Source organism: Amphiprion ocellaris, chromosome 6, assembly GCF_022539595.1.
Source record: "Amphiprion ocellaris isolate individual 3 ecotype Okinawa chromosome 6, ASM2253959v1, whole genome shotgun sequence".
Taxonomy (NCBI): domain Eukaryota; kingdom Metazoa; phylum Chordata; class Actinopteri; family Pomacentridae; genus Amphiprion; species Amphiprion ocellaris.
Window position 1 is genome coordinate 3,593,715 of NC_072771.1, and position 21,685 is coordinate 3,615,399.

Sequence of the window (21,685 nt, forward strand, 5' to 3'; positions counted from 1 at the left end):
GATGATATGTGTTACATCAGGCGTGCTTACATGAAAGAACGTGAAAGTTTTATTTGTCAGATTTGTACGAAATTTTACGTTTTTGGTTTCTTTCAATGAATTTAGACGATATATTAAAGAAAACAATCCCATTTATTATGTCATAACTGCACTCTTTTACCATTTTTATATAAGTTTTTGCCATAACTCGAGAATTTGTATGCTAAATATGACCAGATTTCACGCAAATTAATGGTGTTTTTTCCTTTATTGCAGTAAAAAACAAACAAAACAGTAATGACAGGTTCCAGAAGGGAATAAAATACACAGAACAGAACAAATCAAAAATTAAAAACAAAAAAAATGACAAAAAGATTGAAAAGGACAAAAATTAGAAAAAAACAACAAAAAGGTTGAAATTGACCAAACAATGCCACAAAAAAACTACAAAAAGTTTGAAAATAAGAAAAAATGAGACAAAAAACAGCAAAAAGAGATCGAAAATGACAAAAATTAGACAAGAAACAACAGAGCTATTCGAAAAGTTTTATTTTAAAAAGATCCCCCAAATTTGGCAAGAAAATTCTTGTATATATTTTGAAAAAATTTGTAAAAATCCTCAAAAAAATCCTAAAAATATCTAAAGTGATTCCATATATATCAATAAAACTTCTAATATTTTCTTTAAGAACATTCACATAAAAATCAACCAAAATCCTGTGAATTTTGCTGGATTTTGGTTGATTTTTATGTGAATGTTCTTAAGAAACATTTTTAACTTTTCTTTTTTTCCACCAAAAATGTTCAAAAGTTTCCCAAAAATGTTGAAAATGTGGACATCAGAAGTTTCACTGTGAAAATATTTTTTTTTCCCACATTTTCAAAGTTTAAAACGGGTCAGTTTTGGCCCGCAGGACGATACGAGGGTTAAAGCAAAGAACCTTGGAGTCCTTTGAAGCACAGAAACCAGGTCAAGAGCTCAACTTCCTGTCAAGTCGGACTAGAAACTGCACACATTGTCCTGATGTGTTTTGCAGCTCCACCGTTTTCATTCGTCAAAGTCGCCTCTCCTGGCGTCGGACGTCCTTCCAGCGTGGCTTAACGCGACAGAATCAATAGGAACGGAGGAGGGGAATGAGATATAAGCGCGTGGAAACACTCGACTGCACTCGTACGATGATGAGCTTCATGGTGTACCAGGAGGATCATTTATGGGAGGCATTACGAAGCTCTCACACCCCCAAACTAAATCACAACCCCATCGACTGCGCCCACCTCGAATTACAACCCAATCAGCACAAAACAAAGTAATGAATCCGATTCTCTGAGCTCATGTAGCAGATAATGCATGATGAGAACGCCCGCGCACATGAAATTCGGCTACTACAGGAATCAATATGCACTCTCCGCCCCGCAACAAATTAGATATCCGAGCTGCAATAAAGCAGCGCCGGGCCTCCGATCGTTCTTGTTCTCCTCCCTCATGACCGGAGCGAGTTTGACAGCAGCAGCCCGAGATAATAAGACTGTTTGTTTGGCTTTTCATGCGACCATGCGTGGTGTGTTCGAGGACACGTCAGCGGGTGGTAAACTCAAAGCATATCTTGAGAATCAGACTCCAGAAATGCCAGCAAGTGAAGGAACAAGATGCAGCAGAGTGGCTGCGGGATGACGGATATAGTGGTGAAAACTGGCTTCAGTTCAGGAGTTACAGTTAGTTTATGGTGTGAAGCTTTACATTGATAAGAGCAGCAGAGGTTTGGCATGGATTTATGCTTTATGGCTGCTGCAAGAAGGAATAAAAAGGTTTGAGACTGACTTCACAAAAAGCAAATAGTGTCCTCTCAAAGTAGTCTTCTCGTGCAGCAATACTCTGCTCCCAGTGCTCCTGCAACACCCTGAAAGTGTTTATGAAGTTTGTTTTTAAAGATTTTACATGCAACCAATGCAACCATTTGTGGCAACGGTGGTGGGTGGTTAACAAAAAAAAAGCTAGAAGTACATCTGATTTAAATTTGGCCTTCTGTCAAAAGAGTCTTCTAGTGCAGCGATACTCTGCTCCCAGTGCTCCTGCAACACTCGTACCGCACCCTGGACGTGTTCATGAAGTTTGTTTAAGGATACGTTGCTGTTGATTTAACTCTGTCTCTCTGTCACAGAATAAAAAGGTTTGAGATTGATTTTACAAATAGCTAAAACTACTCCGATTTAAATTTGGTTCCCTGTTGAGGGAGTCTGATTGTGCAGCAATACTCTGCTCCCAGTGCTCCTGCAACAACTGTAACCTGCCCTAGAAGCGTTTATAAAATGAGTCTGTTTAGTAAGAGTTTGCCTGCGACCGATTGCAACCATGTGTGGTGTGTCCGCGGCAATGTCGGTGGGTGGTAAACTCAAAAAATCTAAAACTACATCTGACTTAAATTTGGTTCCCTGTCAAAGGAATCTTATTGTGCAGCAACACTCTGCTCCTCGTGCTCCTGCAACAGCTGTAGCAGCCCCTAGAAGTCCACTTACGTAAACATGTTAAGCAACAATAGAAACAAATATTAAAAACTAAAAGTACGCCTCATTTAAATTTGGCTTCCTATTAAAGGAATCTTATTGTGCGGCGATACTCTGCTCCTCGTGCTCCTGTTACAACTGTAGCACTCTCTGAAAAGTCTGCATGACATTTATTTATGACGATTTTGTGTGTGACCGAGAGTTTCTGTCGGTGGGCAGTAAACCTTCAAACACATCTCCCGTCTCCTCGTCTGGGTTCGCCAAACAAGCTGCCACATTTGACGAGGAGGAAGGGGACTGTCGGCAGGAGGTGGGCCATGACGGGATGTTGGCTTGACGGTTAAAACGTCCAAGATGCTGCCAGAAATGACTGTTGGCAGCTGTTGGCTCAGTCTCTTCCTGCCAGTCGCTGTCATCCCACTGTGTACACTATAGACCCAGATCCAGCTGACAGCAGAAAGAATCCAGACAGGAGTAATTATAAACACCACCTCACACTGCAAAAACTCCAAATCCTACCAAGTCTGTTTGTCTTATTTTTAGTCCAAATGTCTCATCCCACTTGATTTAAGATAAATTCACTTAGCAAGAGACATTTCAGCAGATGGAGGGACTTGTTTTAAGACAATGCATCTTAAATATCTTGTTAAGTCAAACAATCTTGAAATTATCTTGTTTTGAGTTGAATTTTACAAGAAAACTCAAAATAAGTTTAACCCTCCTGTCGTCCTGTGGGTCAAAATTTAAAGTTTGAAAATGTGAGGAAAAAAAATTATTTTCACAGTGAAACTTCTGATGTCCACATTTTCAACATTTTTGGGAAATTTTTGAACATTTTTTGGTGGAAAAAAAGAAATGTTAAAAATGTTTTTTTAAGAACATTCATAGAAAAATCAACCAAAATCCAGGGAATTTCACTGGATTTTGGTTGATTTTTTTGCGAATGTTCTTAAAGAAAATAGAAGTTTTGCTGATATATATGGAATCACTTTAGATATTTTTAGGATTTTTTTGGAAGATTTTACTCATCTTTTGAAAATATTTACAAGAATTTTCTTGCCAAATTTGGGGAATTAAAAAAAATTTTTTTTAAGGAATTATTGGAATTTTCTTCCTGAAGGTTTTGCAAATTTTCAGAAATTTTTGCTGAATTTTTGGATTTTTTTCAATCAAGGAAACAATATTTTTTGGTGCCAGTAAATGAAGACAGCAGGAGGGTTAAAACATCTCAAATTAGGAGGTTACATGAAAGCAAAAATAAGTTTTTGAGTGAAAAACTGCTTCTTTTTTTTATTTTTTTTTTTTAAAAAGCATATCTGGCTTATTTTATGACCCCTAAGCTTGACAATCCTGGTAAAATAGACCTTAAAATAAATTTTCCCAGCTCAATTTAAGATCTCAAAATTCTAAATATCATATTTTATTCTCAAATGTAAGTTTTTTTTCTCGTTTTGAGAGGGGAATTTTTTCCAGCGCAGTGCAAATACGCTAAAATTAAAAAAAAAAAAAAAAAAAAAGACGGACAGGTAGCGCGAGCAGAGCAAACACACAGTCGCTCGGTGGCCTTTTTTTCGTCTTTCGTACGAACCCCCGACACCAGCAGTTTGGTTCCAGCTGCCAGAGCTGATAGCGCCGCTCAGCTATTTGTCTTCACGCTGCCAAAGCAGACATGAAAGGCCAAACCAAAGGCCTGTTTGAGGGCAGCTTGAAGGGTACGAGGGCATATAGGGAAGGTAAATAATCCCCCCAAAAAAAGCAGAGGAATGTCGCTGCAGCAGCTTTCACACATAAAACCAACACTGGTTTAAATTAGCAGCTTAAAGACGCATCGGGGAACAGTTTGGCCCAAATGAAGTGAGGTTGCAAACCGGTGGAGACCTTTAAAATTTATCTTTAGTCTAATAAAACTCTAGAAACAGGTACTTTGGAAATTTTTTATAAGCTTTAAAGGGTGAAAGATAAAGTGTTGGACTGTTTTCTTTGGTTTTCCCAGTGTCTACTCATGATCAATTCCAATGTAATTTCCTTTTACGACATTTTTATGCCATTTATTATGTCAGAACTGCACTCTTGTACCATTTTTATACGTCTGCCAGTGTAGACACCATGTTTTCAGGTGGGAATTTCTTAAAATCTGCTGGAAATGTTTGCTTGGACTCAACTGATGGGAGGTCAGAAGTCAGTTTGAGCTATTTTTTTTACATAATTCAACATTTAATACACTTTTTATCACCAAATTTCATACAAATTACTTTTTTTTCTTTTTATTGATGCAAAATGTTCAAAACTGGGATAAAATACAAAAAAGATGCACAGAACAAAACAAGTTAAGAAAACTAAACTAAAAATCAACAAAAAGTGATGCACAAATGCAAATTTGCCCCTTATATTAACACAAAAAGCCTCAAAATAGTCATTTTGATTCTAAATATAATGATATATGTTATAGCATGTGTGCTTAAATGAGTTTTATTTGCAAAATTTGTAAGAAATTTGGCATTTATCATTGCTTTCAATGCATTTCAAAGAGTTCTTTATATAGGTTCAAAACTGGGAAACCAGAGAAAACTAAACCAAAAATCAACAAAAAGTGGTGCACAAATACAAATTTTCCACATATTAAAGCAAAAAGCTTTAAAATAGTCATATTAATTCTAAATAGCACATACATGAAGGAAAACTGAGTTTTTTTTGCAAAATGTGTCAGAAATTTGTCATTTTTGCTTTCTTTTAATGAATTTAGACGATTCATAGGGTTCTCTATATATGTTCAAGACTGGAAAACTAAAGAAAACTAAACAAAAAAACAATAAAAAATGTGTGGAAATACAAATTTGCCACATATATTGAAGCAAAAACCCTCAAAGTAGTTATATTAATTCTAAATATTATGATATATGTTAAAATGTATAGTAAATTGCAAGAAATTTGGTTTCTTTCAGTTAATTTAGACACTTTAAAATCTTTATTATGGTAAAATTTGGGCAGACTTGGATATGAAATGAAACTTGACTGGTTATTAGAGATTATATAGACATAAAACTGTAATTCTACTTGAAGATTTTACTTAGTTTCATTGATTATTATTGGCTCTTTGCTGCATCAAACGTATTTAAACCATCTTAAGGTGCTATAAACATAAACTTACCCCATCTTTTACTGGTTCTGAATCAGAAAACATGATTTATTACTGTTAGTGCCACAAATTTCATGATTTCTATTCATCCATGCTGCCATTTGGAGGCCAAATTACCTGATGGAGCTTTAATCGCTTCACTTATATGTTCTAAATTTTACATTTTTCAGACTGAAGTCTCCCCAGAATGCTCCCAGTGGAAGGTTTATGTTTTATTATGTGAATGAAACAGCATCAACCCAGCAGTATGGTATATTTGAAGCTCTTTGCTGGCGTCTGTCCACCTCGGATCGGAGCTCCTGGCACCGACTCTGGTGTTAATGCGTGACTTCTGACTGGAGGATCTGGCTGCCAGCCTCATCTGAGTGTAACATTACTTCTGGCTGGCGGAGTGGACTAAAAGCTCTCGAGAATCAGATTCCAGAAATGCCAGCAGGGAAGGAACAAGATACAGCAGAGTGGAGAGCAGGATAGCGAAAATAGTGGCGAAAACTGGCACGAGTTCAGACACGATTACAGCAGAGGATACGGCTCTTTTTTTTTTTTTTTTTTTTGGTGTGTAGCTTTTACAGCAGCGAGAGCAGCAGAGGTCTGAGATGGATTTATGCTGTGGGACTGCTGCAAGGAAGAATAAAAAGGTTCCAGATTTAATTTATAAAAAACTCAAACTGAACCTGATATATATTTGGCTCCGTCTGAAAGGAGTCTTATTGTGCAGTGATACTCTGCTCCCAGTGCTCCTGCAACAACTGTAACGCTCCCTGGAAGTCCCTGGAAGTTCTGTTTACATGGGAAGCAACAACAGAAAAACTTATTAAGAGCTAAAATTACATCAGATTTAAATTTGATTTCCTGTCCTGTCCAAGCAGTCAACAAAAACAGGACAAAATATTACAAAAATGTTGCACAAAATGACTAAAACAAGAAACAAAATGACAAAAAAATGAGACAAACGACATGAAACAAAGCACAAAAGACACAAAAATTAGACAAAAAAACGTATAAAGTGACAAAAAATGTACAAACGACGATGAGACAAAAAATGACAATTTTAAATTCATAGTTTTACTAATTTACAATCTGCAGTTAATGTCTTCTCTGGAATTTTTACAAAGTCGCCCTGTGGGCCTGGATTGGACCCTCTGGAGGGCCAGTTTTGGCCCGTGGGCCGCATGTTTGACACCCCTGTCATAGAGCTACATCGGTATCATCCAGTCAGACAAACTTACCTCAGTTTGCTTCTATATAATCATGTCTGAGCTCTGTGTCCCCTATTTTAGAAAATTGAAGAAAAGTCCACTCTCACAGCAAAAGAAAATGGGAGGTGCAGTCATTTTTCCATTTTATTCTGGCAGCAGTGAGGAGTCGCAGTCTCCTCTCTGGCCTTCAGATATAAATATATATATAATTCTTGTGACTTTTCTGTCTTGGTGTCCTTTCCAGACTGTCATCCCTCCTGCTGGCACTGCAGCGGACCATCTGCAGACAACTGTACGTCCTGCTCCTCCCCGTCCAGCCTGCTGGAGGGACGCTGTGTCCAAACCTGCCCACAAGGCTTCTTTATGCAGGACGACCGGTGCCAAGGTGAGTCAACACCCAAAGCTTCTGCACAGCCACGGACATGACATAACGTATACTCCAGGCTCTGATTCTGACCTTCACTCTAGAACCAAAGCCTTTCCAAGAGGTGACGTCTGCACACAATATGTTCTCTCTCCAAGAAATGTCCTTATCTTCAAGGTTGACCTCAATTCTTGGTGTTTATTCCTGTTGCATTATTATGTAACTTAAACTTCCTGTTAGGTTCATTTCTCAGGAACAACAACGATGTTCCTGGGCATGTTTAACTATATAAAAATGTCAGAAACCAAAAAATTCCAATAAACATGGATTATATCTCATTAATAACTCTATTTCTAGCAATATTTAGTGTGATGGTGTTCTTTACTTCACACAGATCATGGTTCAATGAGGATAATTCACTCATTTTTCATAAAAAAATGAGTGTTAAAGGTTTTTTTAATGTGCATAGGAAAGTGTTGTGGAAGTTCAGCGATGTTGAGGCAAACAGAGACACACTGGACACTCGGATGACTTAGATTTACCGATATCAGGAGAAGTGACACCAACAGAGCAGCAGTTCATGCCAGCAATGCCAGCATCAGTTCTGAGGATTCTCTCTGATCTTCAGGTTTATATTGTAGTTGGGAAACGGTCAGATTTAGATTACAGACCAATATAGAGACAACTATTTTTTAATCTACAATGGAAAGACCTACATTACCCTACACTACATTTACCCTCTAACACTATATTTACCCTCTAACACTACATTTACCCTCTATTTATCTATGCCCTCTATCTACTTATATCTTGGACATGAGTAAAAACAATACAGCATTTCAGAATAATGTATGTTGAATTAGTGGATTGCAGTTGTTGTGTTTGTAACATTAGGAGAAATTGGTTTTTGAATATTTACTGCAATAGGACTCAATTAAGTGTATTGGTCACAGTGGGATTTTCCAACAATATTAGGCTATATAATAATAGTTTATTTGTTGATTAAGTATTTCTACACTGCTGTTATTGCTACTTTTATTTATTTAAGTGCATATTCTGAGTATAAATTGCAAAAATGACCAATCAAAGGTCAGTCCAAAGTCTCAAAAGTCAACTTGAAGAGCGAACATTGTGAGCGTTTGTGTACAACGAGCACAAATGTTCCCCCACGAGGACGATTTCCTGCTCTCGTATTTTTGCGCCCAGCTTTTCAAACTAATTAAATGCCATAAATTTATATTACCCCCAATTTATTTAGCGTGCACGACACACATTAAAAACTGAGTTCACCGCAGAGTTTATTTTCAGGTGTGGAGTTTTTCACAGCTCGGTGTTAAAGTGTGTGTTTTTTAATAAACACAATTATACTAATTTCTCAGCATTAAGGCGCATTAACGGTTCAGTTGGCAGCAGAGGAAAGCATCAAAGTCACTCCGACACGAGGAGCTGAGAAAGAAAATAATAAGTGAATTTAAAGGACAACAACATGTTAACCAGAGAGAGGAGCTTAGCAGGCCTCTCCCGTCTCCGTGACCCTCCTCCTTTAATGAAAATCCATTAGCTCTAATCTCCCATTCGTTACCTCAGCTTGGTTTACAGTCGGCGACCTCATTTGAAGCAGGGTGACCCGTTCTATCTCCAATCTGCAGGTCTCTTTAAAAACCTGCTGAATTTTATCTCCAGGAAAACAAAAACCTGTAGCAGCTTTTAATAGTGTTTTTTTTTTTTTAATAGAAAAACTCCAAACCTGAGCTGAGTAATTGAAAAAATTGGAAAATGAAGACCGATACCTGGACAGTGAAGAAGAAAGATGGGCTCAAATTACATTTTCCCCCTCGGGAGGCCAAAATAAATGGGCTCTGTTTGTCCTCCCTCCCTGCTGATTGGCTCATTAGAGGCTCTGCAGATACCCCCAAGAAAAATTGAGCTTTGAGGAAGTTTGCGACAAACTTATGGAGGTGGACAATAAAACAGCATGTTGTTGAACTGCAACTGCAAGAAGCTGTAGAACCTTTTAAAGGATCATTGTTGATAGAGAAAATGATAAATACTCCAGGGTTAGTGTTTGAGTAGCCCTGGCCAGTAAAACTGGTATCCATAGAGGACTTATTTCAAAAAATTGTTGGCTCAAGAATCTTAAAATGTACACTAAATGTCAACAGAAAAGACTGATTGGCTCATTAGAGGCTCTGCAGATACCAACAAGAAAAACTGAGTTTCAGGGAAGTTTTGCTTCAAATTTATGGAGCTAGACAATAAAACAGCGTGCTGTTGAAGTTGTAGTAAACGATATTTTTGTATAATAGCAATAAATCAAATAACAATCGGTTGTTTCGGGGCTCTACGAACCTTTATGCATGTTTAAAACTGCAAGGACCACCACTATAGAACCTTTTTAAGGATCATTATTGGTGGAGAAAATGGTAAATACTAACTGGTATCCATAGAGGACTTAATTCAAACAGTTCTCTGCTCAAGAATTTTAAAGTGCGCACTAAAGATTGGGGTTGAAGCTGTCAGTTCCTGCCAAATTCAAATACTTATTAAAAGGAAATTCAAGTAAAATCAGGAGAAGTTCTGTGATAAAATTTTATTTTAAATGAAATAGGCACAAAAGACACCTTTCTGAGGATGATGCATATTGTGCTAAAAAGTCAGAGATATAACTAGAAGAGAGACCATAAAGGGTCTTCAAAATGCTACATATATGCTACAAATGCTACAAAGTGTGCACTAAACAGCTACGGAAAATGTAGTTTCTTACCATCACAAAAATCTTCACCTCGAGAATTTTAAAGTGCGCATTAAACAACTACAGAAAATGTAGTTGTTCACATTGCTTTGATTTCTTGTACATCTTGGGCCAAAACATCAGCGTGAAAGTCCATTTCAAGTTATGTTCTTGAACTTTGTTGCTCTTTTCCTACCATGTGACGGGTCATAAATTTCATTTTTTTTTAAAGCAAAATTATGTGCTGTTCCAAATACGATTGAGAATGCAGATAAACTGTATTGAAGTGTCCTTTTTACTTTGCCAAAGAAAGCGGCGGAGTTATGTAATGATCGATGTACGTTTGTCCGTCTGTCTGTCTGTTAGCCACATTACTCAAAAACAGATTAACGGATTTGGATGAAATTTTCAGGGAAGGTCAGAAATGACACAAGGACCAAGTGATTAGATTTTGGTAGTGATGCTTCTTATAGTCTGGATCCACAGATTTGTTAAAGATTTCTGTATCATTGCGAGATAGCGGCACAGCGTCACTGTAACCATGACAACAAGTGAACGCTATGTCAGCTTCCTGCTGATGATCACATGATTGTGATTCCACTACTAATCCACCACTGAGGACTTATCAGGACTTATCCATCAGAAATGATACAAGGAACAATTGATTAAATTGTGGGGGTGTTTCCGAGTCCCTTCAATCCACTCGCTACATATTTAGGTCCCGTGATTCAGTATCCGTACATAACGTATACATGCCTGAGCTCAGCACAAGGTCATTTTGTTTGTTTTTACATCTATATTAAATGAACACATTCTATGTTGCCGTCATTTCTGATCAATATCTCACTGTTATGGAATTAATTCCAGGCTTCTTCATGGACCAGGTATAACCACCGCATCTTTATTAGGAACTTCATCAACATCGACTGCCAAACGACAAGTAACAATTTCCTGACACTCTCAGAATACTTCACTTCCACATATCGGATAAAAGCATGGCTCAAAACACAATTAGAAAAGCCCTATAAATTTCATGTTGCTTAACACTACTAAAACAATGCTGCATTTCTACAAAAGTATGCTGCATTTCTAACATTGCCATATGGGGGAATGAGCAGCCTTGGAGGAGTACTGCGCTCTCTGAGTGCGTTTCTTTTTTATTAAAGATTCCATCTGTCGGAAATGATAAAACGACTGAGCAGTCTTGGAGGAATACTGCGCTGTCTGAGTGTTTTGTTTTTTTTTTTGTGTTTAGACTGGAGAGATGCTGCAGCGATGCACAGTATAAGAAACATAGCATATTTTTGAGCATTAAAGCATGTAAACATACTCTAGTTGTCCTCAAAAATAAAACTACAAACATGCAGATGTGTATAAAACATCCCCAGAACGTGGCGACACCTGTCTTTACATGACTTCATTCCACTGTAATAACCTGTAAGCAGATACCACCTGGGTGCTTCAATGATAGCACCTATCCTCACCTGTCTTTGTCCTCTCATTTCCCAGCATGCCATCCATCCTGCCTGAGCTGCTCGGGTCCCTCCCAGGCCGACTGCACCTCCTGCCCCCCGCTGGCCTCCCTGCAGGGCGGCTACTGCAGGACCAGCTGCCAGGATGGGCTTTTCCTGCACGCTGTCACCGGAGAGTGCCTCAGTAAGTCTGAATCTGTGTGGACGTCGGTGTGCAGATGTTCGTTTACATCACGCTTCTTTTATTTATCCTGAGCGGCCCCCCGGTGGGACTAGAACCACCAACCCCCAGAGTAGCAGCAGCAGTGCCTTGCTCTGCCTGCTGAGCTTTGCACAATCCCATGCTGAGACAAACCAGAACCTCGCTCGTCTGAAGCTCCGGCGGACTGCATTATTCATGATAAAACGGCATCTCTGCAGAAGAGAAGCTCTCAGATTGATATGTTTTACATTGCTCTGCCTCCCTTTGAGTCGCCGGGTCTGAAATGATCTGCAGAAATAAAAGCCGCCGTTCTTCAGAGGAACTCACAGGTTTTTGTTCTTGGCTCAAAGAGAAGTTTAGTGAAACAAATCCAGCCTTTTTTTACAGAAATAACAGCTTCATCACAGCTGGATTTTGGTCTCAATTAACTCTCCTACTTATAAAAAACATCATTGAAATAATCAGAGCACTTGGCATTTGAACCTTTCATCAGCAGGCGTAATTTAAGAGCTGTGATGTGAATTTTATCTTCCATCAGATGCTGCCGGTAAACTACAGAAATTTAAGAATTTGTCATTTTTAAAAGGCTTCTTTTTGCTTTTATAGACAGGTGGGTCATAAGTGCAAAACATACACAAGGAAATATGCAGTTCATTGACTGACAAGATATGAAGATTGTGTGCATGAAAAATTTAGAAGAGAAGCTTACCACGACTCCCAGAGTTCATTAGAATGCATAAAAAAGACAGGATGTAGAACGCAATAGAGAAAGTGAGACAGGAGCAGAATATTAAAGTTGTTTTAAAAATGAAGATGCAGCTGAAGAGAGAGAAGTTGATAAATTTGGCAAAAATATAATGTGCGAGGAAAGTAATGCGGCCTAAATTCAGTTTTCTGCATCACTACCATTGAGCTTAGGCTAAAAATCAGTGTCAAGATTGTTCTATTTTGTTAAATTTCATCCAATTTTGTCTTTTAGTCTCTTGTATTTTTATCATACAGGAATTAGGTTCAACTCTTGTTTTTTTTAAATATGTTTTTTGACAAAAATTAACTTGATTTTGACTTGACGAAACACTAAATTAACAAAAGAAACAAAACGTGATTTCTTAGAAATAGTGGAGAAGTGATCAAAGAAGGCCAGAGCACATAGCAAAAATAGTGCATGCATCCATAGAAAAACATGTAAAATCTGTAGAAAATTAGAATCTAGCAGAAAAATGTATTCAGATATTAACACTTTAAAAATATAATTAAAAATATAAGCAAAAATGGAAGTTGCACCTGCAAAAAACAAAGAAATCTGAGTTCAAAATGCCCAAACAAATGTGGCAAGTGGCTTGAAATTATGCTTTGTAATAGTGTCCTGCTTCTGCAATCTGCAGAAATTACATTTAAGGGCAGTAAGTTCTAATTTGTTACATTTCTTGATAGAATGTGCAAGAACAAGTGTTTTTATTTTGAAGGAGAGCTTTAGGAAATAGGTGTTGCCTCAAACTTGACTATCCTCTGCTGAAGAATGGTCTGACTGTACTTTATAGGTGGTAAAATATGCTTTGTTTTGTTTGTGTTTCCGTAAAACAGTTACTATTATATTAAGTGGTGCTCAGCCCAGGATGTAGTGATGGTGCCCCTCAGAATAGTGACAAGGGAAGGGTTTTTGTGGAACATTTTCATGCAGGGAGGCGAACATGGTCCAAACCTTTGGAAAAACCCTTGCAATACCATCAAGATATTACAGTTACATTCATAAGAATTAGGTATTCCAGGGCAGTAAGTTCGTATTTTACATATTTCTTGGTAGTATCTTGTTTAGTATGTGCAAGAACAAGTGCTTTTATTTTGAAGGAGAGCTTTAGGAAATAGGTTTGACCTCAAACTTGACCATCCTCTGCTGAAGAATGGTCTGATTGTACTTTGTAGGTGGAAAAATATGCTTTGTTTTGTTTGTATTTCCATAAAACATTCACAGTTATATTAAGTGGTGTTCAGCCCGGGATGTAGTGATGGTGCCCCCTTAAAATAATGACAAGTGAAGGGTTTTTTGTGGAACGTTTCCGTACAGAGGGGCGGACATGATCCAGATCTTTGGGAAACCTTTGCAATCGAGTACTCTTGTTTTACCATCAATAAATTACAATTACATTCATAAAAATTAGTTAATCCAAGGCAATAACTTCATATTTCACACATTTCTTGGTAGTATCTTGTTTAATATGTGCAAGAACAAGTGCTTTTACTTTGAAGGAGAGCTTTAGGAAATAGGTGTCGCCTAAAACTTCACCATCAAACCGGAGAAAAGTTTCTTCCATAAACACACAGATAAAAAAAAACAAAACTTTTAATGAGTGTCTTGCTGGCAGAGTTTCAGAGATGAAACATCCACCGGGATAGAAACAAACAAAAAACAACAACACATTTTCATTAGATCTGGGCTAATAAACAGCAGCTAAAGATCCCCTCACGCCGTTTGTCTTTGGAGGGCAGAACATGATAAAGTGAGTATAAACAGGAGGTAGGCAGCAGGTAGGACTGGAGAGAGTCCTGCTGGGTAAAGAAATGACTTCCACCTGCCTGGATGGTCGGCTGCAGAGTGTAAACATCCAGCGTGGTGGAGATAAACCCAATCTGAGGGCAAAAAATGGACGTGTAATTACAGTTCCTGAGGACACACACGTATGTACAGTTAGTCTCAAATGGGTCAGCCAAACTCTGGTTAATAAAAGATGCCTTCTGGGCCTTGGAAAATACCGCCGTCATCAATTCTGCATGGCCAGCAGACACACACACTATTCCTGCTTTATTTTTACTCCCTTTTACTGTATCTTCCCCTCCTTTCCAAGTCTTCGTTCCTCCGTCCAGCCAATGTTATGTAACCTCTTAAGGCTTCTTCCCTCCATCACCCTTTCTTTCCGCCGTTCAGCAGCATCAGCGCTCTTGTCACGGACTTATCACAGCTGTTCCAGCCGAGGGCTTCTGTCAAACTTCACAAGTGATAGATTTTTTTTGATGGTTTTATTGCAGAAATGTCCACATCTTAGCTTATATGCATGAAAAAAGACATGAATAGATATAAAAATAGACATAAAAGACGTCTCACTTGTCGTTGGACAAGTGCTTTTTCTATTTTTATTTGATTAGTTGCTGCTAGCTTACTTTAAATGTCACCAGTAAAGCAATGTTGATGAAATATCACAATTTTAAACTTAGACTTGGTTAATTTTTCATACACAACATCAAATCACAGCGGAATAGTTCCTTGGAAAACTGTTTTTTACTGTCTTGAGCTCTAATAAATGGTGTAATGTTGGCCATTTTCAAAAAAAAAAGACTAATGAGATTAATGGCGCAGACAGAAATGTCCACATCTGTTGGAAACCTTTAGCTTAAATCCAATATAAAAGATACAAATAGATGGAAGAAATAGATGTAAAAGACGTTTCATTTATCGTTTGACAGGTGCTTCTCCTTTTTCTTTTTTTGTTTGATTAGTTTTTAGTAGTAAGAAATGAGAAAACACTGAAGACTCAGATGGTTGTCAGTGAGGTTTACTGATATCAGGAGAAGTGAAACCAACAGAGCAGCAGTTCATGCAATCAATGCCAGCATCAGTTCTGAGGATTCTCTCTGATCTTTGGGTTCATATTATAGTTGGGAGAAGGTCAGCTTTAGATTACAGACCAATATGGAGACAACTAGTCTGCTTAGTCACGTCAGAATAGATAACATCTAATCTTGACCAGAGCAGAGAGTCCTAGCAAGTCTTCCTTCTGCAGCATCTGCCTGTCAGAAGATAGTGTGGGATGATGTCAGCTAACAGCTACAAGGAAATACCTTAGAAAAGTTAAAGAGTAAGGGAAATGTCAGAAGGCGTTTTATAGATTTGCTGGATTCCCTGGTGGCACCGCTAGATGAAGCCTCTTGTGTCCACAGGATCCATCATTTCCCATTCATTGTCTAATGCAGTGTATTCAGGTAGCATTTTGAGAGTGTTTTTTGTCTCCTCATTTGCATGAAGTTGAGGTCTGCGCTCCTTTATGCAAATTATCTGAGTTGATGAGGTCATCAGCTACACTCTCAGCTAGCGGCTAATGCTAATGTTGTCACTTCTAAACGAGGAGTTAACATCAAGTGTGTTCTGGCACCTCACAAAACTTTTAAACTAATCATTGTTGATCTAAAATAAAGACAGATACAGCAGCTTGTTTTGTGCCTCAGATGTTTTGAGAAACGCATTTTGCCTCCAAGTGAAATGTTGGGTAAATGCCCCTTTAGACGCCTACCATTACTGCTTAATACTGTTGTGACCAAAGGAGGCAGCCACTTTTACTATGTGTTTGCAAGCAGAGAGCATTGTGGGGGTTTAGCTAGCAGTAGGGCACCATGACAAAGACTTCTGTGACACTTAATACCAGCACAAAGAGCTTTTGATAGTTTTTTCTCTATGTAGTTTCCCAGAGTCCTTTAGGCTGAACAGACTTCCCATTTCCGTCGTAATAAAAAAACTAAAAACATCAAAAAATAACATGATTTTTGCAGTTCACATTGATCTGAAAAGCAGCTACAGTAAGAGTCTCGTTCTGATCAACCTGCCGCCCATCTTTTCATCTTTCTGCCCTATTTGTTCTCGTCCAAACTGAAAGAGAATCGACGTCTGAGCCAGGAAACATCTGAGAAGTTTCTGGACGACTTCCACTCTGATGCTTCCAGATGCCGTCGTTGCATCACGATTGTGTCAGTCGAGTTATTTAGCAACACATGAAGCTGAAAATAGACCTGGATAACAGAATCGCATCACCATAGAAACACAGCAAAGCAACAGTGAAACAACAGTAGCGAGATCATGGTTTTTTTTTTCTTTTCTGCATCGTCGATATAAAAACCCTTCAAGGAACCGCACTGAAGCAACATCTGCTGCCAGAGTCTCTTTTTCATGCTTCTATCATGTTTTGATGCTGACGGACAACAGAAAATTAAAAATAATTAAGTAAATTAACCTTTAAAATGGGAGTTTTTCCCATTTTAATGAATGAATCGGTTTAGTTTTGACATCTTGGGACCTTTAGAGCACTTTAACGGTTTATTTTTTAGAAAAAGTTTTAGATGAAATATCCTGATGCAAAGCCTTAATTTGGTTAATTTTTCTGACAGAACACCACATATGAATCACTCATTAGAAATCTGCAGAATATTCTCCCAAATTTTTTACCAAAAAAAAGATAAACAAGATAAATGAGGCATGTAGAATTAAGCGATGTTGAGCAAATATCACAATTTGAAGCTTTAATTTGATTTTTTTTTGACAGAACCTTACATTTTAAGCTCTTTTTCATGCTTCTATCATATTTTGATGCTGATGGACAACATAAAATTTAAAATAATTAAATTCACCTTTAAAATGTGCATTTTTTTTTCCATTTTAATGAGGAAATTGGTTTAGCTTTGACATCTTGGGACCTTTAGAGCACTTTAACGGCTTATTTTTTGCTTTAAATCAGTCAATCAGAGCAAATCGAAGCAGAATTTGTCAAAGTGGAGTTGTAGTCTGACTTATGGGGCTCGGTGCAATTTATTTTTAGCATTTCTGTGAGCCGAGGCGTGATAATGGAAAGCAGCATTTGAACTCTCGGAGGCCTTGTTTAATATCTACAGCGGTTAGCGCAGGGAAAGATCTATCTTCCATCTAGCCTGCAGACATTTCCAGGAAAAAAGATATTTCAGAAGCAGAACAGAAACGCTGATGAGGATTTAACTTTCAGAAAGGTGGATGTTTGCTTATTTGTTTTATTTCCAGAGGAATCACACAGATAATTACAGCTATGACGCTCTGCTCTTTGTGTCTAAACACTATAATTATTCTGGGCTTCATTACTAACTCAGTGTATTTTAATTTTCTAGACACTTTGCCAGCTTTGAGGGTTTTTTTGTTGCTTGTTTCTGCAGCAGTGATTTCCTAAATATCTCATATTTATATTATATCCTCCTTTAACTGTGAGTTTTGTTTACTTTTGTCACATTTTTCCTCGCTGTGAACGGTGTAATTTTGGCAATTTAAAAAAAAGATAAAAAGGAAAATGAGGCATGTAGAATAATGCAATTTACGTGAAATATCAGGATTTTACACTTTAATTTGATTATTTTTCTGACAGAACCTCACATCACTGATGACTAGTTTGATGAAAAGCCAAAAGGTTTGAAGATCCTATTTAATTTTACAATTTCTGGCTCTAAAAAATTGTGTAATTTTACTGATTTTTATAAATAAACATAAATGAGACATGTAGAATAAAGTGATTTTGATAAAATATTACAATTTGAAGCTTTAATTAGATTTTTTTTGACAGAACAACACCTCACAGATAGTTCACTGGAAAGTGGAAAATCTGCTGATTAATTCAGTTTTTACAGCTTCTGTCTTGAATAAATAGTGTAATTTTGGTGATTTTTACAAAAATATAAAAAATAGATAAGAAAAAGAGGCATGTAGAATAAAGTGATTTTGATTAAATATCCTGATTTAACCTTTATTTGTTTAATTTTCTGACAGAACAACACCTCACACATTAGTAGTTGATTGGAAAGCTGAAAATCTGTCAGTTTTTACTGTTTCTTGACTGTGTGTTTTATAGTTAACATGCATTTCCATCCACACTGACAAGTTTCGGGGTTGAAAAGGTTCAAACAGATTATTATTTGAGTTGAGGCGAGTCAGAACGTCTCACTTTAAATCCCGATTCTCACATCTAGAAGAAGAGCAGAGCTTTTATACTTTTTCAGGGGCACAAAAAGTCAGCGGAGACTCAGAAAGTAGGACTTATTTAATAGCTGCGTGTGTGAATCCACTCTTTGTTCGTGTTGACGAGTCCAGACAGGGTGAATCCGGCGTCTCAGGACCACACAGCTTCTGTCTCCGTCTTTTCTTACACCTGGAACTTCAAATAAAGACCACGTCCCACTTTTTTTTGTGCCTCTTTTTCTATTCTCTGAACTGCTGCTGCTGCACTCCGTCCCCGAGAAAAACTTTCAGTCTCTTTTCAGCCCCACAAAGTCACAGAAAAACATTAGACTCCACGTTTCCTCCCATTAAAGACGTCTCCGTTCTGAGAAAAAAGAAGGCATCACACGGTCTAATGTGTTGTACTCCAGCACCACTTTTTAGGTAGATTAAAAACTACTGTCTGGAAGTTCATGGTAGGTATACCTGTCCTCAAACTTATTCATTGTTAATTATTGTTAATTTTTGTGATTTTTTTATTTTTGTGATGATATTATTGCATTTTGTGAACTTTATGAGAAAGTTTACACTCTCTGTCACAGTGCTCCTTTACTAGCTAAACGGTGATAAAGTGTACACTCAACTTTTTGGTTAGTTTGAAGTCGACTCTGAGTAAATGTTCAAAAAATAGGTTAGATGTAGCAGTCTTCATTAGGTCTAGTAGTCTCTATCACAGTTCTCCTTTACTAGCTAAACTGTGATAAAGTGTACACTCAACTTTTTGGACATTGGCTTGAACAAAATGCAGAAACATCAAAGACGTCTTTGACATGGTGTCACTGGACTCAGAGTGAGCATTAAATGCAAGTAGCTGTCTTCATAAGGTCTAGTAGTCTCTGTCACAGTGCTTCGTTTGAGTTATATGTGACCAACAAGTGAAACAATGACAACAACAGACCGTTCAAGAAGCATTTCTGGGTTTTTTTATTCATGGGTTCCCCCAAAAATGAAATGTTCAAAATTATTCATACTCTAGTCCAGTGTTTTTCTTTAATAGTCAGTAGCATTAGTCTTTGTTTTTCATGATTGCTTCTAGACGATTCTTGTCCATAAGCTTCCTGTATGTCTCCTGTGCACTCTTCCTTGGTGAACGCCTCAAGCTTGGTCAGGTTGGTCGGTTTCCTCGCCATCGCTCTGGTCTCCGAGTCTCGCCACAAGTTCTCGATGGGATTCAGTTCAGGACTCTGACTTTGCCATTCTAGAACATTGACATCATCGTCCTTGAACTGCTTCTTCACTACCTTATCTAGCATTATGCAAATGAAGTATGTGGATTTGAAAAGATACACAGGAAGTACCAACATAATAACTTTTACAAATGAAGAATCTAAAAAAGACCTATTTTCCATGGGGTATGAATAATTTTGAGGACGACCTCTTCCTCTTAGTTTCTTTTCAACTCCACAAAGTCACCGAGAAACATTAGACTCCACGTTTCCTCCCATTAAAGACATCTCTGTTCTGTATATTGCTGAGAAAAAATAACTAATGTCTCGAATTAATCCTCCCCGCTGGAGAATGTCGCCATCCAGCTTTGCATGCCGTGCATTTAGAACTCCAGCACACCTTTTTATGCGCTTCAGATATGGTAACTACATCATAAAGAGGGACTCTGAGGAGTGGAATCAATACTGTTTAAGTTTTATATTCAGTTTTATTCTGCAGAGTCAATAATGCCTGACGTCTGAGTTATCTTATCTTCTCCATGGAGCTGTTTGTTGGCCGGATCGCCTGCAGAGTGCTGGCAGAAGAAATGCTGATGCGTGTTTTTGTTGTAAAGTGATGTGATATGAACGGTGTGGATGACAGCGAGGAAGCTCTTTTTTCTTTTTTTCTGTTTACGTTGGAGCTGCTTCAGAAGAACGCCGTGACTCAACCTGACGCCAAAAGTTCAAGAGGATCGACTTTAAAGTTCTGCAGAAGCTGCTCTGGAGGCAGAAATAAGCTCAGGGTTGAAGTCAGACGTTCAGAGTTTCGTCAGCAGATTGAAAAGAGCCATCAGACATATGAAGAGAGAGCATTTAATTAAAACAGATTAAAATCCAGCCGTCGCTTCGCTGATTCTCGCAGAAAACTCAATCGAACATCCTGAAAGAAATGAATCCTGATGTCAAACAAAACTGCTAAAGTTATGGAGAAGAAAGAGGAAGTTACAATTTTATCCACAAAAACAAAACTTTATCTCCATCTTTGAAGTAGTCAGAAGAGGTCATAACCTTAAACAACACCTAACAGATGATAAGTTTATTGTAAAGTTGAGTATTTCTTGTACTTAAACCTCTTAAACATAACTACAGAACATAACCTAGTCTACATTTTTACCAACCAAATGCAAACTCTTTATTTTTGGCAGTTTTTTTTTTTTAAATGAGGCACATAGAATAAAGCAATTCTGGTGAAATATTGTGATTTTTCTGACAGAACAACACCTCACAGATGAACAATTCATTGAAAATTTGAAAATATGTAGATTCTTTCTGTATTTTAAGAAAAAAAAAACATAACTTTGTCTACATCTTTAACCTACTAAATCTAACCAAATAGGTGCCATGGCAAGTTTAAAGTACTCCAAGAATGTACCACATGAGTTTAAGATTTCTTTGGAAGATTTTTACTCATTTTTTGAAAATATTTACAAGAATATTTTTTGCCAAATTTGGGGGATTTTTTGTTTTTTAGAAAACTTTTAAAGGAAACTTTTAAGGAATTATTGGAATTTTCTTCCTGAAGGTTTTGCAGATTTTCAGAAATTTGGAGATTTTTTTTTGCTGAATTTTTGGATTTTTTTCAGACAAGGAAACAATATTTTTTGGTGCCCATAAATGAAGACAACAGGAGGGTTAAAGTGCATCACTAATAGAAAACTGGACACGTAGATGTAATTATTGGGTTTTAATTTGGATAAATCAAACTTAAAAACAACTAATTTCAATCTTTTCAAACTAGCCTTTGGTTAAATGCTTGTCTGAGCTGCTGCAGTAACTGAGTGGAGACTAGAGGCTTCTCTGTGCACAGCTAGCTAGCTAGCATTGTCTGTAGCCTGCATGTTAGTAACAGTAGTAAATTATAGTGTATCAATAATAAGATATTGAGCAAGTGATGCAATTAACCCTTGTGTTGTTCTGCGGGTCAAATTGACCCGTTTTAAAGTTTGAAAATGTGAAAAAACAAAAATGTTTTCACAGTGAAAACTTCCACATTTTCAACATTTTTGGGAATTTTTTGAAAATTTTTTGGTGCAAAAAAAATAAACGTTCCAAAAAATTGTTTCTTTAAGAACATTCAGAAAAAAAATCAACCAAAATCCAGCAAAAATTGCTGGATT

At 37.4% G+C, this 21,685-nt stretch overlaps 1 protein-coding gene across 1 annotated transcript in view; it reads left to right on the forward strand.

The window, feature by feature from the left end:
• fras1 (Fraser extracellular matrix complex subunit 1) overlaps positions 1 to 21,685 on the forward strand; it is a 263,784-nt gene that overhangs the window by 81,628 nt on the left and 160,471 nt on the right. The window contains exons 16-17 of the mRNA XM_055011340.1: positions 7,061 to 7,201; positions 11,421 to 11,567. Of these exons, the coding sequence (XP_054867315.1) occupies positions 7,061 to 7,201; positions 11,421 to 11,567 (288 nt within the window). The remainder of the gene's footprint in view (positions 1 to 7,060; positions 7,202 to 11,420; positions 11,568 to 21,685) is intronic.